Source organism: Colossoma macropomum, unplaced genomic scaffold (genome assembly GCF_904425465.1).
Source record: "Colossoma macropomum unplaced genomic scaffold, Colossoma_macropomum, whole genome shotgun sequence".
Classification (NCBI taxonomy): domain Eukaryota; kingdom Metazoa; phylum Chordata; class Actinopteri; order Characiformes; family Serrasalmidae; genus Colossoma; species Colossoma macropomum.
In genome coordinates, this window is record NW_023494791.1 from 22,587,223 (window position 1) to 22,611,103 (window position 23,881).

Genomic DNA, 23,881 nt, shown 5'->3' on the forward strand with positions numbered 1-23,881 from the left:
ACTTTCTATTAGTCACAATAGAAATGCCATTATTTGTTCTTTAATGAGCCAAACTGACATTTGAATTTCTTAAACTAAAAATCAGCTGTCTATTAAACTAAAGTGCCACACTTGAAGTAAGAGGCGACTGGCTATTTAAGCATAATGAGTCACGCATAATTGAAGAGTTTCATTGCAAAGCGCAACATAGACCATTGTCAAGAATTTTCTTTGCTTTTCTTGATATGTGTTGTTGGGAGCTGCTTTACACCAGAGTTGAGGAACTCCAGTCCTGCACTGTTTGGTCATTTTCCTGTTCAAACACACGAGTAACACTTTACAATGACAATACATACATTACTTACAGTACTTAAGAGAGTAACAAGCATTACTAAACAGACTAATCTACTAATCATTAATCACAGAAATAGGAACTAACATTTAGATTTCATTAAGTGGTTTATAATCATTACTAAATGCTTACTTAGTATCCCAATTAATCATTAACTAAAAATAATAATAATAACTAGCACATTGTTTTAGATTTTGTTAAGTAGTTTATCAATGTGCTAATTAACATGACTCAACAAATGGGACAGTAAGATCTAAGCACTAATGAACAATTTACTGAAGTCTATCATAATGCCAAGTAAAGTCTTAATTAATACCTTATGACTAAATCAAGAATTCACTAAAAACCTCTTAGGACAAATGTTAGTATTAATTTATCGCATAGCCATTAACTAAAATCTCATGTCAACATTTATTAATAGTTTGGATATTTATCAAGGTAACAACTGAAATACTTGATAAAAGCGGCAAACTGTCAGATAGATTTTAGTGGTTGCCAAATCTGATCCTGGAGCATTCTCCTGTTCCAACTAATCAGAACCCAGTTTCCAAAAGCAGCTTGGAGTTAAGATCATATTAATGGTAGAGAGACTGTTCAGTGTAATACTTGCTCTGCCGTTGATCAATCATCTATGTTCTAAGATGAGTTAAGACTTCTTGTTAAAGGCTAAGATCTGTGGACAAGCTTTTTTAGCACATCTGTGTACTTGCACTGCATATATTACATTATATTATACATATAATCCTTTTTGAATGTATTACTCAAGCATTATTAATAATTATTTAACCCCTTAAAATCTCCAGCAGCACTGCTGTGTCTGATCCACTCAGACCAGCGCAACACACACTAACACACCACCACCACATCAGTGTTACTGCAGTGCTGAGAATGACCCACCACCCAAATAGTACCTGCTCTGTGAGGGCCCATGGGGGTCCTGACCACAGAAGAACAGGGTAAAAGGGGGCTAATAAAGTATGCAGAGAAACAGATGAACTACAGTCTGTAACTGTAGAACTACAAAGTGCACCTATATAGTAAGTGGAGCTGATAAAATGGACAATGAGCGTAGAAACAAGGGTCATAATGTTATGCCTGATCGGTGCGCATGATATACCTGATGTGTATATATATATTTGTACATTTATACATAAGATATTTAGATATATAATGTGTAAGAGCACAGATACCCTATTTGACATTATCATAGACTCTAATAAATTGTTCATTAGTGCTTAGCTCTTACTGTCTCAATTGTTGAGTCATATTAATTAACACATTAATGAACTACTTTATCTAAAACAATGTGCTAGTTTTCATTACTATCATATCATTACTTGAGATATTACTTAAGCATGTAGTAATGATTATTACTCTCTTAAGTATCGTTAATTGATGTATTGTTATTGTAAAGTGTTACCAGCGCACTTAATTCAACTCATCAGTTAATTATCAGGTGTAGTTGGTGTGCTAGAGCAGAGAAATCATGAAAACTGTGTTGAACCCAGCCCCGGCCTTACATATATAAAAATATTAAAGCTAATTTACAAATAGTAGCACCTTTATTAGAGAAATGAAAATGTGTTTACCACTAATGTCAGCTATTATTCTGTTCAAAAACCCTTTATATCCAAGATGATTGCAAATGGACGTACAGAATTTTGGAATGAAACACTTTAATTACACTTTGGCATACTGGTTCAGGTTTAGCAGCAGTGTTTAAGTACATAAAATTAAAACACAGACTAAACTAAGACATTTGAACTGCTTGGACTCCAGTGTCCTCAAGTTGAGTCAACTGATGAAAAACAATGTAATCAATTACCTGATAATTTAAAGTTTAGCTGATGTTGACTTTTACCAAATGGTTCTTCTGTCTTCTTTTAAGCATCATATCCATAAATTTAAAAATAAAATAAAACATTCTTGAGATACAGTAAGTTTTACTCTATTTATATTTGTATATTTCTATATTTATTTATTGATACTTATATTTGTATTTATATGTATTTTCTATGTAGTGAGTTTGACTGCATTACAGGCTAATATCCTTACAAACTCCCTTAAACAATCAAGGCACTCTGGATTCTCTATAGACACGGGCATATTTGTTTTTGTGGCGTTCGTGATTTGCTCACATGTCAGCTCAAACACAAACACAATCATTGTATCTTCGAGCCACATTCTGCATGTGTGGGAAAACTATGGCACCTAACCAAATCATATGATGCAAACTCAACCGATCATAGGGAAGGTGTCCAGAGAGGAGTTATGAAAAACAATCTTCTTTTGATTCCGAAATGAAACAGTAGCGTATATAGCTCTCATCAAACTGGCTTCTTCCTACTCAGCGTTAACAGGTCAGTGACCTGTGCTTTGGAGACTACTGGTGGCTTCCATGCTTTCACTTATTTTATACTGAATGCTGATCAGTTCCTCTGCAGTGTTTAACCCTTAGAAGCCACAGTCATGGTTGGTAATATAAAAGCATGCTGTAGTTTGTTTCCCATGCGGCTCACTGACAGTGGAAATTCTCTCAGAAGCACAGATTCTAAACTTTCAGTTCATTTTTTGTGATGTGTTTGTACTGATTGCAAATTACAGTCATATGCAAAAGTTTGTGCGCCCCAGCTTAAATTACACGTTTTGTTGGTTTTCAAAGTGAAAATAAGTTAACACATCCTCTACAGGAAGCACATTTGAATAGGGCTGCAAATTTTAGTGCGTTGGAAAAGAAATATATATAAAACGTGCCATTTCTTGTGGATGCACAGGTCACATTTTATGCTTTTCCTCTAATATGTTAAATTCAGCAAATCAACAGTGATTGTACATTAACATGTACAGAAGTGTGTTCTCTGTAGAAGATGTGCTAACTTTTTTCACTTAGAAAATAAAACATAATTTGAATGGGAGGTGTTCAAATGTTTGCATACTGTGTATGAAGTTCATTATGTAACTAACTACACAATTAATCATGTCATCATGTAATACAATTAAATATTATAACAAAACAACAATAATAATGCTAGACCTCTAATGATTAGTGCTCTCAATGCCCTTTGGTCATGAGCAAAGTGATAGAGGCCACATGTCTATTAGTCTCATACAGCTTAACACACAGCAGATGCAGTCATCTCTGTCAGATGGCAGAGCAGAAACCCACATAGACAATGTTAGTGCGATCACAAGGGGGTTTAACCCGTTAAACTGCATGCTTATTATTCAGTTATTAATCTTAAGTCTTATAATTCAGCAATGACTATGTAATTAATGTGTACGTTATGTAGTTCTGAGAGTAAGGAACTCAAATATAGGCTTAACATGGCCAACGTGCAGCCAACATGCACATTAACACGGCCACGTGCAACCATTTTCAACCCCTGAAAGGGCGTATCTGAATGCTTTGTCACTTAGAAGAAAACGAACTGTCCTGAGGTTCCTCTTTGATTTAGTGATGTGAAACGAGCATGGTAGGACACAACAGACATTGAGGCTGCAGAGAAACTGAAGGGTCTGGGACAGTCTGAGAGGAACGATTATCCTGGTTCTACTGAACTATGATCAGCGAGACACTCCGCTCCATCACTCCTCCTCTCCTCGCCTGAGGAAGGCAGCGGTGAGAGGATGTGGGTGGGTTTTAAAGCCAAGTGTTGTGGCACCTCAGCCCATTTGTGGCTTGTTCTGTGCCTCACATCGTGCTGACGTTTTTCCACATCGCAGCCGTGCATTTAGGCCTCGCATTTGAAATGCTTGAAATGCTTCATGTACAAAAAAACAAATCCGATCATTGTCTTGTGCAGTGAGAAGGATTTTTTTAATTCAGTGCATTTTTGCATTTATTTATGTCTCAGCCTTTAATACGTCCAATTCTATATTTGTGAACTTTTGTTAAAGGAATAGTCTGCACTGAAAAAAAAAATTGAATTGACTTTATTCAAATGTGTACACCCATTCCACATGAATGAAATATTGTGGCGTCACAGCGGAGAAGAACCAGCTGAGGCCATAATTTCTGTCCAAGAGTTTGCTCTTCATTAGGCCGGAAGCAGAAGGCCACTGAACTGAGTGTGAAATGGCAAGGGAAGTCACCCCCAGCCATACAGCTTTACTCCACAGGCACAAAAAACCCTCACAAAACAACACACTGCTTAACACATAAAACCCAAGCAAAAAAAAACCCAGAACCACGCTCAGCTAAACACATAAAATCCAAGCAAACCACATACACGTCTTTTAACCTGACCTTTCACACCCCTAAAACCCCTTCTGATCATGGAGCAAGTGGCAGACACCACAAAACTTTACATCAACACAGTTACTGCTGATCATCTATCTATCTATCTGTCTAGATGCAGAAATCACCTCCCACTGGCCCCACAACCACACAGCTAGCTTTCAGAAAGCCCAATTTACCTATAAAGTTGCACTTCTGTTTAAGACCTGGTGAAGAACACAACGTTTGCAGCCTCATAACTCTCCTGGGAATGTTTTACAGTTTCACGCTTGTTTGAACTTGATGCGCTTCGATGTGTCTTCATCTTCCACTGGAGCTGAACACATCTGCATCAGCCCGCATCAGAGCATGTCAGCCTGCTCTCTCCCACCTACAGAAACATTGAAGACACAGGGGATTAAAGCTAATACACCCACAATACTAGCTATCAAGCTAATAGAGGAAATAGCAAAGTTCTGCTTAAACATTTCAGTGAATCTATTAAAACAATCTTTTATAATTCAGCAGGTATGGTGTCAGTTACTTGTTTACTTGTGACAAATCATGACCATGATTTTTATTTTGATTCCACAAAAAACAGCAAAAAATACTTAAAAAATGAAAAACAGACATTTAAAGAAAAAGATCAATGTTTTTCCATTAGTTGGAACTATAATCAGGTGCTCTCACGGGTGAGAAAACCTTGTTCATTCAAATTACAAAAAAGAATTAGTGCACCCTCCAGTGTTGAGATGGTGAATGCAAAAGTCTTCTTCTTTTCTGCTGTCATTCTCAAACAGACTGTCTAATAAGACACAGATTCAAGAGAGAAGCACTGCAAACAAGCCTTTCTTAATGGTAAAGCTAGAGCAGGATAGGTGTATCTTAAATTAAAATGTTGTGAAAGAACTGTGAGCAGGATATCTTTGTTACTGACGTCAACGTCTGTCACACAACAGAGTGTAAAAATGACAGAGTGGAAAATTGATAGCGTGCACTTCAAACCAAGCAGAAAACAAAAGCTTACAGCACCTGGTATTCCCAGGCGGTCTCCCATCCAAGTACTAACCAGGCCTGACCCTACTTAGCTTCCGAGATCAGACAAGATCAGGCGTTCTCAGGGTGGTGTGGCCATAAGCGAGAGCAGCACTGCAGACCACACTATTTATATAACGCGGAACGAAGAGCAGCCTTTAATTTACTGCCTGTCAAAAGTAGAAAGGCTCTGCTGCAAAAGATAACATTGGCTGCTTGACTCGTCAGAATAAAAGCTCACGGTCCCCAGGCGTCAATTTCTGGAAGACACTGTGTTATAGCTGAAAGAGTTTTATAAAATGAAAAGCCAAAAATGAGGAAAAAAAGTTGAACTGCAGTTTGAACCATGTTACCTCTTCATCTCTCTGCACTGCCTGGCAATATCAAGATGTGGTTCACAAACATACAAGACATGTTAACACTCAGTTATTACTCAATACGTCTAACAGCTCTGGGTTACAGGCTAACATCCCAAATGTGAGCCAAGAGATACAGGCAGAACTGTGGTTTTGTACCTATTTCAGCTTATTATTATCACTATTATTACTATTAGAGTATTGTTTTTAATCACGCCTGATACATCAATGTAGTACATATACCAAAAATAAGAGAAAAGACTAACTTTTATTAGATGCCTTGTTTGGACTCTTCTGTTTTCAATATTTCCATGGATGAAGGTTAGATTAAGAGCAACAGATTGAGAGTCAAAATGCACTGACTCTCAATATGTGTAGCACATGCCTCAAAGCACATCTGAATTCTGTCTGCACACAGGAAAATGTGGCTTATTTCAGCTGACCCAGTCTCAGCTCTCACAACACCGCAGAGCAACAACTTCTGTTTTAATAATAAGTGAAAGTAGAACGTGTACTTCATTTACTTTGAAGCACAGCCTGTCTGCCAATTTCACAGCTGTAGCTCCTTCATTCAGAACATGTGATATACTGAGCATGTAACAGAGCCACCCTTGCTTCGTTGGGCTGATGTAGTACAGTTCTATATGTGACGCAGCTAACATTTTTTCACTTTTAGAGGAAGTTTGTATGCAGATATATTGATGAACATGGTGAGATCTTTGCAGAGAAAGAATGAATTCTACACCTTTACCCAGTGATGACATTACACGTGTTTTGCAGCAGTTTGAACTGTAGGCCACCTAGTACTGGTGGATTGGTAAATTTACACTGGCTAATGTTTTTACTAGAACTGTGTTAACAAAATGAGTAGGCTTACTGGTGGACTCTTTACTTAGGCTTACAATAGCTGTATTTTTGTCCTTACTAGAATGTACTGCAATGCTGTGAAAAAATTATTTACCCCTCACCTGATTGCTTCTATTTTAGCTTATTTGTCGCATTTAATTGTTTCAGATTATCCAACAAATTTTAATGTAAGATAAAGACAACACGAGTAAACACAAAATGCAGCTTTTAAATGATCATTCCATTTACAAGACACAGATTTATTTAAAACCTAAATCACCCATGTGCAAAAATAATTGCCCTCCTAAACCTAATAACTGGCTGTGTTACCCCTGGCAGTAACAACTGCAATCAAACTTTGCAGTAACTCGTGATGAGTCTGTTTTAATTCAGCTACACTGGAGGGTTTTCGTGCATGAACTGCCCGTTTCAGGTCTTGCCACAGCACATCAATGGGATTTCAATTTGACTAGTCCACTCCAAAACCTTAATTTTGTTTCTTTTGGGCTTTTTTGTGAGGTGGACTTGCTTGTGTGCTTCGGATAATTGTCCTGCTGCATAGCCCAACAGTGCTTGAGCTTTACGTCTTGAACTGATGAGCGGACATTCTCCTTCAGGATTTTCTGATGGAGAGCAGAATTCAAGGTTCCATCAATTACAACAAGTTGTCCAGGTCCTGCAAAAGCAAAGCAGCCTCAGACCATCACACCACCACCGTCATGTTTGATTGTTGGTATGGTGTTCTTGGTGGAATGCAGAGCTAGCTTTACGCCAAATGTAACAGGATCCATGTCTTCCAAAAAGTTTCGTCTTTGACTCATCAGTCCACAGAATATTATCCCAAGAGTCTTGGGGGTCATCTAGATGTTTTTTGGCAAATGTGAGACGAGCCTTTGTGTTCTTTTTGATCACACAAAGTTTGTGCCTTGTAACTCTCCCATGAATGCCATTTTTGCCCAGTCCCTTCCTTATTGTCTCTTATCTTGTACATGGATCTTAACTGAGGCAAGTGAGGCCTGCAGTTCTTTAGATGTTTGTCAGGGTTCTTTTGTGACCTCCTGGATGAGTTGCTGATGTGCTCTTGGTGAAATTTTGGTAGGGGGCCACTCCTCTGAAGGTTCATCACTGTTCCAGGTTTTCTCCATTTGTGAATAATGGCTCTCACTTTGGTTCGCTGGAGTCTCTGAGCCTTAGCAATGGCTTTGTAACCCTTTCCATGCTTGTAGATTTCAATGACTTTGTTTCGCACCTGTATTTAAACCTCTTTAGAATGTGGTATCATGTGCTGTTTTGTTGAGAGTTTCTAGCCTGCTTCACATTGCCAGACAGGTTATTTAAGAGATGTTTAGATTCAAGAGGTCTGGCAGTAATCATGACTGTGTGGCTACTAAACTTGAACCCAATAGTCAACTGAAGGGCCATCATTAGGTGGCAAAAACAAAATAAACCCATCAGAGAGATAGCACAAACTTTAGGAGTGGCCAAATCAGCAATTTGGTACATTATTAAAAAGAAGGAATGCGCTGGTGAGCTCAACAACACCAAAAGGCATGGAACATAATTGAATCCAACCAAAGTGGATGATTGCAGAAATATTTTTATGGTGAAGAAAAACTCCTTCACAACATCTATTCAAGTGAAGAACATTCTACGGGAGGTTGGTGTATCATTTTCATGAATGTCAAAACAGAGGGTTTACCTCAAGATGCAAACCACAGGTGGTAACACTCAAGAACAGAAAGGACAGATTAGTCTTTGAAAACATCTAAAAAAAAGCCAGCCAAGTTCTGAACAAGATTCTTTGGATAGATGAGAACAAGACAAGAGAAGTATGGAGAAGGAAAGGATAGGCTCATGATCTAAAGCATACCACAACCAAATCATCTGTGAAACATGGTGGAGGCAGTGTTTTGGCATGGGCATGTATGGCTGCCAGTGGAAACTGGGTCACTGGTGTTGATGATGATTACTGACAGAAGTAGCAAGATGAATGCTAAAGTGTGTAGAACTGTACTTTCTGCTCAGATTCAGTCAAATGCTACAAAACTGATGGGAGGGCGCTTCACAGCGTAGACAAGTAATGACCCAAAACATATCACAAAATCAACCCAAGAGCTTTGTAAGGTAAAGAAATGGGATGTTCTTAAATGGCTGAGTCAGTCACCTGACCTCAACCAAACATGCTTTTCACTTATTGAAGACAAAACCAAAAGCAGAACTGAGGGTGGCTGCAGTGAAGGCCTGGAAAAGCACCTCAAGGGAGGCATTTGGTGATCCCAGACTTCAGGCAGTCATTGACTGTAAAGGACTTTCATCCAAGTACTGAAAATAATCCTTGTATTTAGTATTACGTTAGTTTGTCCAATTACTTTTGAGCCTGTGAAAATGGAGGGACTATGTAAAAAATGGCTATAATTCCTAAACGGTTAATGCAAAATTTGTATTAAGCTCAATGAATTAAAGCTGTAAATCTACACTTCAACCACATCTTGACTGCTTCATTTCAAATCCATTGTAGTGGTGTACAGAGGCAGATTATAAAAATTCTGTCACTGTCCAAATACTTATGAATCTGACTGTGCATCCAAAAACTACTTATATACTAAGCAACTTATAGAGCTTTTTCGTACGTCGGCATTAAACAGGCCCTATACCTAAAATAAAATGTGAAAGCTCAAAAGTGAGAAATGTGGCTACACTACACTACAAATGCTGTCACCAACATAACACAATGAAATTAAACACAAAAAAGGGACAACTAAAAGTTAATTGCCAAAATGTATCTGTAAAAAGTGGATTCCTCTCCTCAAAAATATACCAGAGTGAAAGTATTATAATCTGAAAAATACTATGGAAAATACTGCATCAAAACCCCATCAAAGTTTTTACTTGAGTACATGTAACAGAGTGAAGGTTACTACCCACTTCTGATGGTATGTTTACACCAGTCAGTGTCCTTACTATGGACTTATGTTCTCTTCAAGCCCTCGAAGTTACTTTTTAAAACTTTGAAGGTCGTAAGTATGACGTGATTTAAGCGGAAACAAAACAGATGCACTGGAAATAATGCTTTTTGTTTACTTTTGTTTTTCTGTCATTAAAGAGAGTCAGTTCATTTTATGTTACCGCAACAAAATGAAGAGCAGATAATGCTTATAAGATGAGTAATGTTTCTATCCAGTTAGAAGCATCACATAACCTGCTTATGTGTATTTTCACGTATGGATGATTTTAGCCTGCAGTGTTCATGTGTGTCTGCTGAATAACTGAAATTACAACCAGTTTATCAGTGGTTACCGTTGCTTTTTGTTGACACTCCACCAACTCGGAAACTCAAGGTTCATTGATTAAGACGATATTTCCGACACAACTTAAAGGCAGCATTAATGGGCACTATGATATCAAAATCAGATGAATATCAGTAAGCAATTGGCTTTGGATTAGTGTTTAGATTTGTTAGATTTGTTTCGTTTTGACTGATAAATTAAATGATCATTTGATGATGTATGTATTACTCTAGAACAGAATAATGTACTTTGGAAGAGCAGAATTTTAGGCTACTATGCTAAAATGTCTCCATTTAATTAGATTTTCTGCATTTAGCCCTTATATAAATACATTATATTTCTCTATACTGCTGAACCAGGTGGATGTAGCCCCAAATTCTAGATTTTGTATCTGTATCGTGTTGACAAATATGTTCATACAAAAATATCGGATATCTGCATCATTACAGAATTCCCATATCGATGCACCCCTACTAGCAATCCCAAACGTACCAATATACAGAACTCCAGTGGATCACATCCATTTAAATCTTGAGTTTCACTGTGGAGGTTTTAAGAGTAGAGAGAGAGTAGGGTTGTGTCCAAAACTATTAAACATACTATACTGCAGTGGTCACCAGCCCTGGTCCTGGAGATCTACCTTCCTAAAGAGTCTGGTTCCAACCACAATCTACTAGTAATGTCGTTCGCAAACGAGTCAGTTCTTTTAGGTGAACATTGTAAAGTTGCATTGAGGAGCCTTTTTTTGTTTTTAATTGATACAAAATAAATGGTCATTATTCACAACTAAAGCTTTTGTGTTAGTATGTTCTTGGCCTTTTTGAGTGTGTCTCGCTAGTTATTCTGATTTTTGACTCTGACCTGCCTGTTTGTTAATGACTGCTTAATGGTTTTGTCTATTTTTATCGTCTGCTTGTTCGGTGAGTCCTGCCTCTTGAAATTCATTCAGTCAAACTGCTTATCAACATCTAACTTTTTTTTATAACAAACATAATGCAACTTCTGTTAATTAGAAAGCAGACGAAGGGTTTTTTTTGAAAAACAAATGACTATACTGTTAACCTGGCTAATGAAAAATACTGTTGAATGAAGAAACATTTGGGAGCTGAAAGAGTCAACTCTTATTGGTGAACTGAGCTGATTGGTCTGACTAACTGAAAAGAGCCACATGTTTTCATGTATGCCTTTTCTGCTGAGTGTGCTCTTGGCCCTGACCTGATGGGATGATTGACAGGTTGGGAAGACCATGAAAATGAAAATGCAATCTGGTCCAATGGATTTTCAAAGGCATTTTGACTCAGAATGAGCGCAGTAGGCAAGAATATTTAATTGCAAAGAGGAGAAGCGCTACTTCCCTTTTACGTTTGAATTTTGCCCTTTTTCTATTGTTCTCTTTGATAATACAATTTAAATACATTATTAGAGAGCAAAAATGCAAATAAGATAAATTACATTTTAATTATCATTTTGACACAATTATTACATAATCACATTAAGAATAAATAAGACGTTCTCGATGTACATTTTTATTTAGATAAACCTATTTACAAAGCATCTAGATATTTGTGTGAATTAAATGTCAGTACTAGTTTATCAAATGGCAAATTAAAATCGCAGTATTGAATTTGAATTTTGAGCTCAACTTTGCATAGTAGGAAATTTAAATGTAAACATACAAATGTATTTCCATTTTTACATATGCAAAAAGGCAATGCATTTGTATGTTTGCCTTTAATTATATGCTATGATTATATATATATATATATATATATATATAATATATATATATATATATATATATATATATATATATATATATATATATATATATATCAGTATCAACATATATTATATGATACTGATATGCTTCCATAACGTTACCTGATTGGCCAAATCAGATGTAGCAGTGTTCAGTGTAAAGCCTTTCCAGAAGAGAAAGAGGGTGGGGCAGCATGTTATATAACAGCTACAGCTTGAAGCTCTTCAGGAAGTTAGACCTCCAGAAGGAGGGCTGGTGACCGCTGCTGTACTGGCACCGGCGGGGTCTTATTCCTACACGTTATTAGTGTGGTAGTTTACGGTTTTGGACGCAGGGCATTACTGCGCTTCCACTTCCCAGAAGAAAAACGGACTCGTTACTGACCTCTGTCGGTGGGTGTGGCGGTGAGAGAGGCTCTCGCTGTTGCCACGTTCATTTATTATTTGCGACTTCGGACTTATTTTTCTGTAAAGTCGCTTACAAATATTGGTAGTCATGAGTTGCGTTTTTGGGGGCTTTGTTTCTCAAGTATAGTGGCTAATTTGGGCTCGCACCCTGATCCTGTCTCTGTCCGCTATACCTGTCTGAAAAAGCGAAACTGCTTTGTCCACAGCCCCCCCCCGTCCCCTCCCCCCGCATACAAATCAAAACAAATCGAAATCGCGACATTAAAGGTCCAACCTTTAGCTATACAAATAGAAAAAATACCGAGCTGATGAAGAGAAGGAGGACGAGAGACAAGTTGTTTTCTGTACATTAATTAAGATGGTCGGTCAAAGGCCCAGTGGGCTATGTGTATTTTTTAATAATATATTTTTGCCATCACTGATATAATTACTTGGCCAGTTTATTATGTGCAACGTCTTTACTTTCATTTTTATTTATTTATTCATTCTTTCATTCATTCCTCATTTTTTGTTGGCCGGTTGATTTTGTTCAACTTCTTTCGCGTTAAAAAGAAAAATGTAAAATTACAAATAACAGTTAAACGGTTGCTTATTAAATGCAAAATAAAATCATATATCTGTTTTTTTCGGATCAAGCAGCCTTTCTCTCTCACACACACACATTGGGCTTTTTCAGAGCTGAATCGTTTCTTTTGGGCTTGTTTCTGTGGACCTGGTTGCGTGTTTCTCTCGCGAGATCTGGCACCACGAGCTCTCGGTTTCCTGAGAAAACAACATGGCTTCCATCAACAGCCGCGAATGGAGGGAGGTGTGTGAGAAATTTCGTGGCGCGCAGGAGCTTTCCGAAAAAGAGTCGAGAAAAGACCCGGAGAACGACCCTTTCCGCTCGAAGTATAAAGCCAGAGAGCTGCTGAAGGAGATTTACTGCTTTCTGAAGAATGTCGACACGGATGAGAGTGATGAGGAGGAGCAGGGAGAAGAAGAGGACGGGCAGTGTGAGCAGAGCGAGTCCGAGGGAGGGGAGCTTGGGGGCAGGAGAACCCGCCCAGGAGACTCCCGGGCCGGCCTCAGAGCAGCCAAGCTCGGGGTGATCGAGTACTATTTGGGCGTGAACCACATTGAAACAGAGGAGCTTTCCGCTGGCGAGGAGCATCTGATGAGCTGCATGAAGCTGCTGGAGAAGTGTACAGTGACACGGGAGAACGTTTCTCTGTACATCCAGGCCAGGGTAAACCCCCCCCCAGCATTAATGATAAACATTCAGACAGACCTCAGGGTCAGATGAATGTGCACATACTGAACAGACCAGACAAGTCCACAGACTATTAACAACTGTTCGAAAGGAAATAAGATATAAACTAAGGTAAAACTAAATAAAACATGACCTAAGAGGGTTAACAAAAAAGGAGCCAAAGAGATGAATATGTGAATGTACAGTATCTGAGGAAACCTGAAATCAACCCATTATTTACAGTATATTTACAGAATGATATGAACATTTGTACAGTTGTGCAGAGATGCATTATGGTACAGAGTGAAGTTGTAGGCCACAGTAACGTCTCTAAAAGTGATGTACCCTGACTGTTGGGCTTTTATGTTTGACAGAACCAGCTTGGGATCCTGTGGGCCGGACGAGATGAAACAGAGAAAGCTCAAGGCTTCTTGGAGACAGCCGAATCCATTTATGTTCGCTACATGAAAGAGGTGACACAAAAACCTAAAACTCTGTCTTTTGTTAGAGTCTATAACAGATACACTAGCATATATGTCCAGAAGTGTCCAGGCACCCCTTTTAATTACTTTATTAGATTATTTGGTTAGTAATTTGGTTACTTTAAGGTGCACCTATTGCTGGCATAGATGTTCAGTTGCACACAGGTACAGCCCCATCCACAACTCCACTTAGATGGAGACCATTCAGTACCTTTGGGATGAGCTGGAGTGACGTTCGAGATCCAGAACTGATCAGCTGTAACAGTCTCACTTGTGGCTAAATGCAGTCAAATCCTAAAAAAAGTAGGGTTCAAATGTCTAGTGTAGAGCCTTGTCAGAAGAGTAGAGACTGGTACTACAGCAAAGTGGGGAGAAACTCTCTGTGGATACCTTTGATTTCAGAAGAAACGTTGGATGAACAAGTGTCTGCAAACTTTTGGCGACGTAGTGAATGCTGGCCAACCTCTGCTAGCCTTTGTTCTGTTTATGTGAAGTACTGCAGTGCTGACACTAGGTGGTGTTATAGGAAAGTATTTTAGTGCAGTACAATAATAATAAATAATAATCATCTTTATTTACATAACACTTTTTAAAAAGTGCTTTACAGACAGGTGATAAAGCTTAACGTAATACAAAAAATTATAAGTATAAATTTAGAATCATATAAGAGAAATAAGTATATTTAGGATGCTTCTCTAGGGATGCTTCTCTTGGCTTTCACACACAAGACGGGTATCCTTCCTGAAAAGTTGTGTTAAAGATCATTTATTGTGGACTGTGTGTTAGTGTAATGACTCTCTGATGCCATTAGGCCAATCTCAATAAGAGAACTGAGGCTACTTTTTAAATAGAGATTAAAGGCTGCTACAAGGAAGGTGTGTAGGCTTTATAATTTGGTGCATTTATCTACATCACTTTACACTAAATTCAGCTTAATGTCACAAAAGCAGTAAGTGCTTCTTGTTAGAAATGTAGCAGTGTGTTTCAATATTGTGAAAAGAAAAAAAGTCTGCCTGCTTAACATTCCAGGATGGTCAGCCACCACTGGATTTGGTGGATTTCTTTGTGGCGGAGGAAGAGGCACCATCCCAGCAAGAGAGAATGAGGAGGTGATGTGCTGATCATGACCATTTGCTATCATAGAGCTAAAGCATTTGTAGTGCTTTGTTTTTACTGTGTCTGTCTCTCTTTACAGATTTGAAATGGTGTACACCCACACACTTTACTACCTGGCTCAAGTTTATAAAAATCTGGAGCAGTATGAGAAAGCTGGACAGTACTGTCACAGTACACTGCAAAGACAGCTGAAATTCAGTCAGTTTGTGCCACTTGAGTGGGCCATCAATGCTGCCACACTGTCACAGTACTATATCACAAAGGTATGGGCTCTCAGTATGAACACTGAGCTAGTGCTCAAAATGTGTTGAAATAGCTTGATGTTGCTGTCAGCTCTCTCCCTCTACACCTCATTCCCTCCCAGTCTATTTTGTGTAGATAACTTGTTTCCTTTGTCCTCATAGCAATGTATATTCAGTATCAGACACTTAATGCACTGAAAACAGTTTATTATCCTTTTATCCACACCAAATCCTTAATTGCCATAATTAAGTTGTTTTTCTGCTGTCTTTCAGACACGATACATGGAGGCACGACACTGCTTGGCTGCAGCTAATGTTATTGCTGGCCTTGCTGGAGAAGTCCCTTCAGAAGCTGCTGCCAAAGAAAGTATGTTTGTATGTTTTGCCTGAGCCGTGCGCATTTTAATTTTTCAACTTATTTTTTTCCCCTGTTTAAGTTTTTTGTTTTCTGTATAGAGCACATGTCATTATATAGTCATTACAAGTGGACATATTTCATTTGCAGGTGAAGTTGAATATGAAAAGCGTGAACAACTGCGTCAGAAAAGAGCTGAAATTGCCAGATGTTGGATCAAATATTGCCGAAATCTCTTAGAGGATGCCAAAAAACTTCTGGAGGTAAGTTTTCTCTTGCTGTCTGTTGTCATTTTTCTCACCTCTTTTTATCGACCTTTAAAGTGCCCTCACATATTTTAAGGGCATGTCCACACTTACATCTCAGGTGTAAATGTGCCTTTCACTTGTGAGTGCTAATATAGATTAATCGAAATGATTTTGCTGACCTGTTCAGGACAACATTGGAGAACTAGACATAGATCGTCAGGAAGAGTTGCTGAGAGCACGCCATGATGAAGAAGAGGAAAAAGAGAGAGGAAGGAAGAGCGCTGTTCTCTTCGATTCCAGCGACACCTTCGACTCGATTTGCAGGCAAGAAGAGAAGGTGAGCTGTGTGTTCCCCCTGATTTTCGAAGAAGCCTCTGCAATCTTCCTGGTGGGTCAGGGCTACGTCGCCCAGGCCAAGGAGTATTTCGAGATGGATGGTCACGTAACAGATCACATCGAGATCCTTCAGGACCACAGCGCGCTCTTCAAGGTGTTGGCCTTTTTTGAGGAGCGCTTGGAGCGCCGCTGCAAGATGCACAAGCGGCGTGTTGATATGCTGGAGCCTATCTGCAAGGATTTGAACCCTCAGTACTACCTGCTGATCTGTCGACAGCTGCAGTTCGAACTTGCCGAAACCTTCAACGAAATGATGGACCTGAAGCTGGCGGTGGCTGATAAGCAGGATCAGCCAGACACGCACACCATCAAGAAGTTAAACCACCTGTGTGCTGCGTCCATCAAGTACTACCAGATGTTCCTGGACTCCATCCGTTCACCAGAAGGCAAGTTCCCCGAGAAGCTGGAGGATGATCTGCTGAGACCAGCGTTAGCGGCCAAGTTTCGTGTCGCTCGGCTACAGTCCAAGATCATCACCACCAACCTGAATGCTCAGCTGGAGAATCTCAACCACTCACTTGAGTCTTACAACTTTGTCGTGCAGTATTGTGAGGAGCACCCAGAAGCCAAGAAAGCAGTGGAAACTGAACTGGAGCTCAGTGAAGAGATGGTGTCCCTTCTACCCATGAAGATCAATAGAATAAAATCCAAAATAGCATCCTCTAACTGACGTGCAGTAGTGATGCTTGTCGTAAGTATGACTGTTATAATTAGGGCTGCACAATATGAACAAAATGATACTGTTGCAATTATATTGCTACATATTGAGATAGAGATGTACCTTACAATATATTATTAATATGTTTAATGAGTTACGTGATCTGATACATACCTTGATTAATCAAAACTCACTTATCTGGAACTGTGATTGGTCAGCACATAGGAACAAACATTGTGATTCGAAACTAATTTATTGCAGGCTTCTTCTTTGCCACTATTGTAAAGGTCAATATCGCTGTAACAATTAAGAAACACTATATTGTGCAGCCTTAATTATAATATGTTCTTGATGGCTGACATTAAAATAGAGTTACATCTGCTTCACTTGCTACTACCACAGATCAGAATAAAAAACACTTAACATTCTCTATGTGAAAGACACCCCAACATCCCAGCCTTATTCACTTATTCTTGTGCAAACCTGGGACCAGATTAGCTTTGAGACGCCTTTGTTGTACTGCCTAAAGTCCTTGCTAAGCTGCATGATTTAAAAATCACTAATTTATTTGAAAGTGCAATGCCATGTCATGTTCTTGTTTACCTTGTCTGAGTTAAAGATATAAATAAAGTTTAACTGTAAATGTACTTCGCCTCCAATAAAATGCTGTTCTTCTCTTTAGTTTGTCCTGTTCATTCTGATCTGTTCATTTCAGACTGGTACCATAATTAGAATGGAATTCTCTTCATGCTGAAATATTAAACAGAGACTTCACTCTTGGACCAGATCTCTGTCTTGCACCTTGTTAGCATTTTTCACAATATCACTTGTAAATGGAGATGTTGCTATGTACACATATATGCATATACAGGTCAAGGTTTTGCGAGGCCCTGGGCATGCCAACAACAACACATAACAACAACAACAACAATAATAATAATAATAATAATAATGTTAAAAAGACTTAAATAGTGAGATTAAGTGAAATTTCATGGTTATGTAAACTTTGAGCAACACTTGAATTTTTTTTGTTTTTATCTTATGAAAATGAACAGAAATAGCTTTGAATATGAATGTCCAATATCCCATTATGTCTACATAATAAGACTTATTTTGTGAGATTGAAAGATTTTTGTTCTGTTTTCATTCAAGCAAAAACAGAATTAGTCATACCTGAATCCAAAGGGTAAATGCTAACACCACAACACAACATCCCATTTCAATGGCAACAACAAAATCCCAGTCAATAATAATTGAAAACAGAAAAAAGGCTTAAAAATAGGTAACATTGCTTTATTTATTTAGTCATTTTTAAGGGCTATTCATCCAAAGTTTACATCTGAAATGAATTGTCCCAAGTATTTGAGCCACCTTCATCAGCTGACAGTTCCTAATGAATTCCTGATTTGCCTAGTGAGTTAGTCAAGTTAATCAAACATGATATAACTGTGCATTACCGTTTACAGAAAATGTTATTTTGGAAAAATGGTTTGCTGCAGATATCTTGTTTCCTTCTTTTCACTATAAAAAACCAACAAAATATCATTTGGTTGGGGCGCCTGAACTTTTGTCTACAACTTTATAATAAATCACGATGATGTTTTTTTTAAACTTTGTTTCAATTACTTTTTTAAAGTAGTGCCTAATTGCTGAAATGGATGTGCCTCTCCTGAGGGATAAAAAGACATATAAAAGAGCTGCTAATACTTTGGGTATTTTATAACAACTTCATGTTCATCCAACTGCTTGCTTTGGTAGGAAGAATACGTTTTGTCTAAATAATGATTCTGACAGCTCTCTTTTCCAATCTGTTGTTAAAATACTGAAAAGTCTTGAAATAATTTAAAAATGTTAAAATACTAAAAATGTTTTGCCACAAAGCTGGTTTAAATGCCTGAAAAGTTTGAGTGCTGATGCATGTGATACTGTGCTTTTGTGTTCCTCAACAACATGATTAGTCTTTAATGTTACTGCAAGCTGACAAAGAAAGCTTGTATTGAAGCCAGTTTAGGAAGCGTGTTGTCCTCAGACATTTGACGAGCAGTGAGTAGCCTACAGGTGACCCTGGTCTTATTCAGTGTAACAGTACAAAAGGCAGTAATCATATATGATCTAGAACAATAATATAAAAAGTAGAATATTTCTGTGTGCTCTATAAACAGCAAACATTGGTTGTTTTACATGAATATTATAATTTAATACTTTTTTGTCATTTTCATGTGCTGCTGAGGGCAGTAATATCTATTAACTGCGTTGGGCTTGTACGACTCTTAACTCCACCCTAAAATAAGATGTTATGTAAAGAATGGGCGCAAACACTGAAATGGCTTTTACTGAGTTGTTGTTCTTGCTGTCTGGCTGAATTATTATCTTCAGTGTTGTGGTGAAGTGCTGTTGTACCTGGCTGATTGCTAATGGGGGAGCTGTGTCTCTGTCTCGTTTCTAACTGCTAATTTCCTTTCTGTAGACTGAGGACTATTACACAGTGTTTAGGAGCCTGTCTCTTCTCCTGCACAGACATGCCCTATCAGGCTGCTATTACTCAGATGTTGTTCCATCTAACCAATAGTTTGTTGTTTAGCATTATGCAGTTATTTTGGATTCTGTGTTTTGTTGTCTTCCAGTTAGTTCAGGCGCTTTATTCCCAGTAGTTTCCACCCCAGCTGATCTTCTGACTGACTGTTGCTGGAAAGTACCAGAAGGTCCAGTGATGGCAGATTACTTCTACTTAACATTAAACAAAAGTCATTAAGCCTCCTGACGGTGTCCCTTTTTCACGTTTCACATTTGTGTTATTTGTAATGCCGCTCTGGGACATGTTCTGGTAAAGTTACCTTGGATACTCCCTTTCTAATGGATTAGAAAGCTTCAGCAGTTGGCGTTGAAATGACTAATGTCTGTAGTTGTTTTATACCATCTATCTCACTGGAATGTGTGCAGGTGTGGTCAGGAGCGTCCCTCATTTACTCCTCCAAAATGTGTCACAGCAGCTGACCTTTTTCCATAAGAATTCTGGTCAAAGATCATGCAACTGTGGAAAGCTTTACTGGAATGGTTGACACAATCTTTCAGGAATATCTCACTGCTTGTGGCTGTTTGGAATAGTTCACGCTGATATCAAGAACTCTATACTAATGTTGTGCTATATGCTAGAAAAGGGAAATGTCTGTGGACGGTTAACCCACAGATTACAGCCTGATTTCTTCACCCTTCCTTCTTTGATCATGAAAAAACATCATGTGTTGATTTTGTTCACGATGAGTAGTGTTTAAGACACCTCATAATATGTATCACTCTACGTTTCTCTTTCTTTAAAGTTTTCCATCAAGTTGGAAAGAACAAAATGCACCAGTAAAACAGTCCTGCAACACTGGAAAAAGTTGATCAATTATTAGTGCAACAATCTAGTTTTAATTTGCCACTTGTGAAATAAACTTTTACAGAAGGAAAATAGAAAAAAATGGAAGAAAATGAAATTAGATTATTAAAATTCAATATTATTCATATTATAATAAGGTAAGAAAATTGATATCCAGCTTCTTGTTGCTATGCAGCTTGCAGAGTTACTGTTATTTATTTTTGCTGTTTACAGGCTCCCTGTGTTGGGTCTAAACTGGCTGAGCGTCGAATGCAGGACGGAGAAGCCGGTCGGGCTGAACCAGCGGGCTAGGTAGCTGATGATATTCACCTGTGCCTTGTTTCTGCCAGCCTACTTATAGTCATCTCTTCCCTCAGTAGGTGGCAGAGCCCAGAGAGAGAAGGAGACCCGTGAAGGTGTGAGAGCCAAGCCGAAGAGAGCTAAGCTGAGCTGAACAAAATGAAAGAAAGGACTGAAAAGTCCCAGCCAGCGTCCACACCTGCCCCCGGCGTCCTCCCTCCACCCATCCTTAAAGTTGTTACAGTTCCTAAATAACCTGTAAAAAAATCTTGTTACATAAACTTCCATTACAAGTTAAAGTTTTTCCCTTCTGCTGTATAGTTACCATTTTGGAGATACAAGGTTTTATTCTGACAGCAACAATATTGTGTTTTAATTTATCAAAATCATAACACATTGTCGTATTGCTTTTAAGGAGAACCAACACAGATAAACATGGTAAAGTTTTTAAAACAATAGGTATCACAATGGTTCTTTGACAATTGATTACTCAAATTAAAGTATTTTTTTGTATTAGAAGTTTTTAGATATGCGAATGAAACATTATCTGGATCTGGATCATTCTATCGTATTGGTTTACAGTCAGAGTTTAACAAAACACATTTCGGACTTTTAACTGACTTGGACTTTAGACTAAAATCATATTGCTTTGAATGACCCCATACCTTAAAACAAATGATTGAACATTTCTTTTTGTCACTACCAAAACTTTACCAAATGTTTCGGTTGTGACTATTTTAGCTAATTTTGAGCATAACTCAAAAATTAGATGACTAGCAAACATAGCTTTCAACAATTGTACACGCCGAAAAATTATATATTTTTTATTATTTAATCATTTTTCATTAAAACACCAAAAATTTACTTAATTACTTAATTAAAAAATGTTTTTCTGTAGTGACAATTCTTAGTGTCACACACAGACTTTTTTTAGACTTTGTGACACATTTGTGACAACAGTGGTATCTAACTGCTCACCATGTATCTAACCATAAAAAAAATGTATGAATGTAGGTATTCTAGAAGGTTCACTTTTGGTTCAGCATGTAGAGAAAAGCAGATTTTGAGAAAAGCGGTTTTAAGAATGGGCTTCAGAACTGTATTATCCAGTGAGAGCTCAGAAAACATGCACCATTTGTGTGTGTTGTCATTAGTACAAAGGAAATAGACATATGTGGATGTTAGATTCTACAGGAAACAAGCTTTTCAGTGATATGACACGGCATGGTTGTGCCTAGTGTGGGTGGAAATAAGCTAGGTTTTGGAAGATACAGTTAGATGTGGGCGGATGTGAATTGACTATACATGCACAATTTTTTTCAAACGTTCTGCATAATTAAATGGTTAAGATGTCAACAAAGTTATTCAGAGTTTGTTGTGAAATGCTCCATTCTACTGATTCAGAATTGTTCAGTTTCACAGTTTCAAAGCATTCAATGTTTACATCTGAAACATTGAATGCTTTACATTAAATGGTTACAAATGAGTTGCGCAATGCCTGAGACGTTGTTTTATGCTAATTCCAATGTAAGCTTTTGGCCTTAAACTAACTTTTTAAAATCTATTTGTAGCGGAGGGGTATATGCAGGGAGTTATGAGGCAAGTAGTACTCAAAGAAAACCAATTTTTCCAGATTTACCCACATTTTTTTAGTATCAACATTAGATATGAAAACTCAGAAGACACGTGTAAGTTCACAGGTAGTTTTGGATAGCAAATAAAATGGCTATAATTGCAGTGTATTGAAATCAGTAAGTTTCAAGTGGATTTTTTTCATAGATCTGTCAAAGTTAGCAAGAAGCATGGCTCACTATGTACGGTAGCCAAAGCTAAGTCTGTTATCCTGCAAACAAAAGCCCACTGCCCCCAAAATACTCGCTGGCTTGAAGAAGCTGGAGTCATCTTATTTGCCAGCTTTTTGTTTGAATTTGCCTGTACCATCTTAAAAGGTGCTGTAGTTACATTCAGGCACCATTCGCCAGCTTCTTGTTCGAATTTTCCCGTTCCGCCTTAAATGTTGCAGCAGCTACATTCTGGCGCCAGAGGTGTCTCCATCTTTCAAATGCATCGCTATTATTTACTCATGTTTTCCTACGTCTGAGGTCATGGAGCTTTTTAGAAGGATGCAGAGGCCTTTTAGGATCCAGTTTGTTTGCTGGCCTCCAAAGCTGTAGCACTCTGTGTTTGCTGGCCAGTTTGTTTCCTATCTGGCAACTCAGGGTATTGAAATGGTAGTGGGAAACGGGCAGTGGGCACAAACACAAACAGCTTTCCGCTCCAGAATGGAAATTTCAAAGGAGAGCATACTGGCTGTAGCACTGTTGTTGGAGAAGCCAGTGTTTCATTTTAGCATGTTCTATTAATATCTGATGACATATATATGTAATTATTTATTGATTTAGGACAGTAAATATATTTCATATTGTTCCTTTAAGAGAAGCAGTGAGATGTGAAAAAATGACTGATGGGACCAAAATCATCATTTCCACCTGTAATGTCTTGCCTTCAATAATGAACTGATCATCTTGTATTTACCCAGTCAAAGTGAGTTAATCCCAACTCTGGCTTTTCACAAGAATGCATTTCTGATAGAGCTGAGCAATGTGGGAGAAGGGAAAACAACTTCCTGTGTGTATAGTCATGACTAATGTGTCAGAGACAAACAAAAAAACACCATAGTTTCAGCTTTCAGGATAAATGTGAACGAAGAGGACACCTAATCCAGAAACAGAAGGGTTTTGTTTCTGCCACACTCAAAACTATGAACGTATTGCTGTTGTTTTTTATTAGTTTCAACCTCATAGAGGAAACATATTAAACTGATCTGAGTCTGACTGAAGAAATACCCAAACAAGCTAATTATATACTTCACTTATTTTCCTCTTAAGGCCATTCAGCATTGTATTTACACACTGAGTAACTCTGTGGCTGCAAGCCATTAACTTTTCACATGACGAGGGTTCCTTCATCGTCAGTGTCAGTGACAAACAACATTCAGACATAGCGCTTCACCACCGTAACCACCTGCCTCACCATCAGAAACCAGCTAGCACACATTTTGTGCAATGTGCTGAATTGGAAAGAACTGAAGTTCTTTTATAGTGCAGTGTCTTTTGTGTATTATACTATTGCATGATCTCTCAAGTTGCAGTGTAAGAAGAGCCTCCATTATCTCAAACCAAATTATTTTCCCATTTATCAGCCCTATGATTGCCTCCCAGAGATCGATGGCTGACGCATACAGTATGAATAATTTCC

General features: G+C 38.2%; 1 protein-coding gene and 1 non-coding gene across 2 annotated transcripts; one reads left to right on the forward strand and one right to left on the reverse strand.

The window, feature by feature from the left end:
• Positions 1–5,567: 5,567 nt before the first annotated feature.
• On the reverse strand, positions 5,568–5,686 carry LOC118811120. Its single transcript, XR_005007464.1, has one exon. It is a non-coding gene; the product is annotated as a 5S ribosomal RNA (ribosomal RNA).
• Positions 5,687–13,012: 7,326 nt separating this feature from the next.
• Positions 13,013–17,646, forward strand: LOC118810580 (kinesin family binding protein). The gene is made up of 7 exons (XM_036574441.1): positions 13,013–13,465; positions 13,843–13,941; positions 14,980–15,059; positions 15,146–15,329; positions 15,582–15,675; positions 15,814–15,926; positions 16,099–17,646. Exons 1-7 carry the CDS (start codon positions 13,013–13,015, stop codon positions 16,975–16,977), a joined length of 1,902 nt encoding a protein of 633 aa, XP_036430334.1. The 3' UTR covers positions 16,978–17,646.
• Positions 17,647–23,881: the final 6,235 nt, after the last annotated feature.

What these genes read in the sequence shown, in the direction of transcription:
- LOC118810580 (XM_036574441.1), top strand. Translation starts at nt 13,013, where the DNA reads ATGGCTTCCATCAACAGCCGCGAATGGAGGGAGGTGTGTGAGAAATTT. An exon ending in CACAGTACTATATCACAAAG is followed by an intron (nt 15,330 to 15,581) that starts GTATGGGCTCTC and finishes GCTGTCTTTCAG; the next exon opens with ACACGATACATGGAGGCACG. An exon ending in ATGCCAAAAAACTTCTGGAG is followed by an intron (nt 15,927 to 16,098) that starts GTAAGTTTTCTC and finishes TGACCTGTTCAG; the next exon opens with GACAACATTGGAGAACTAGA.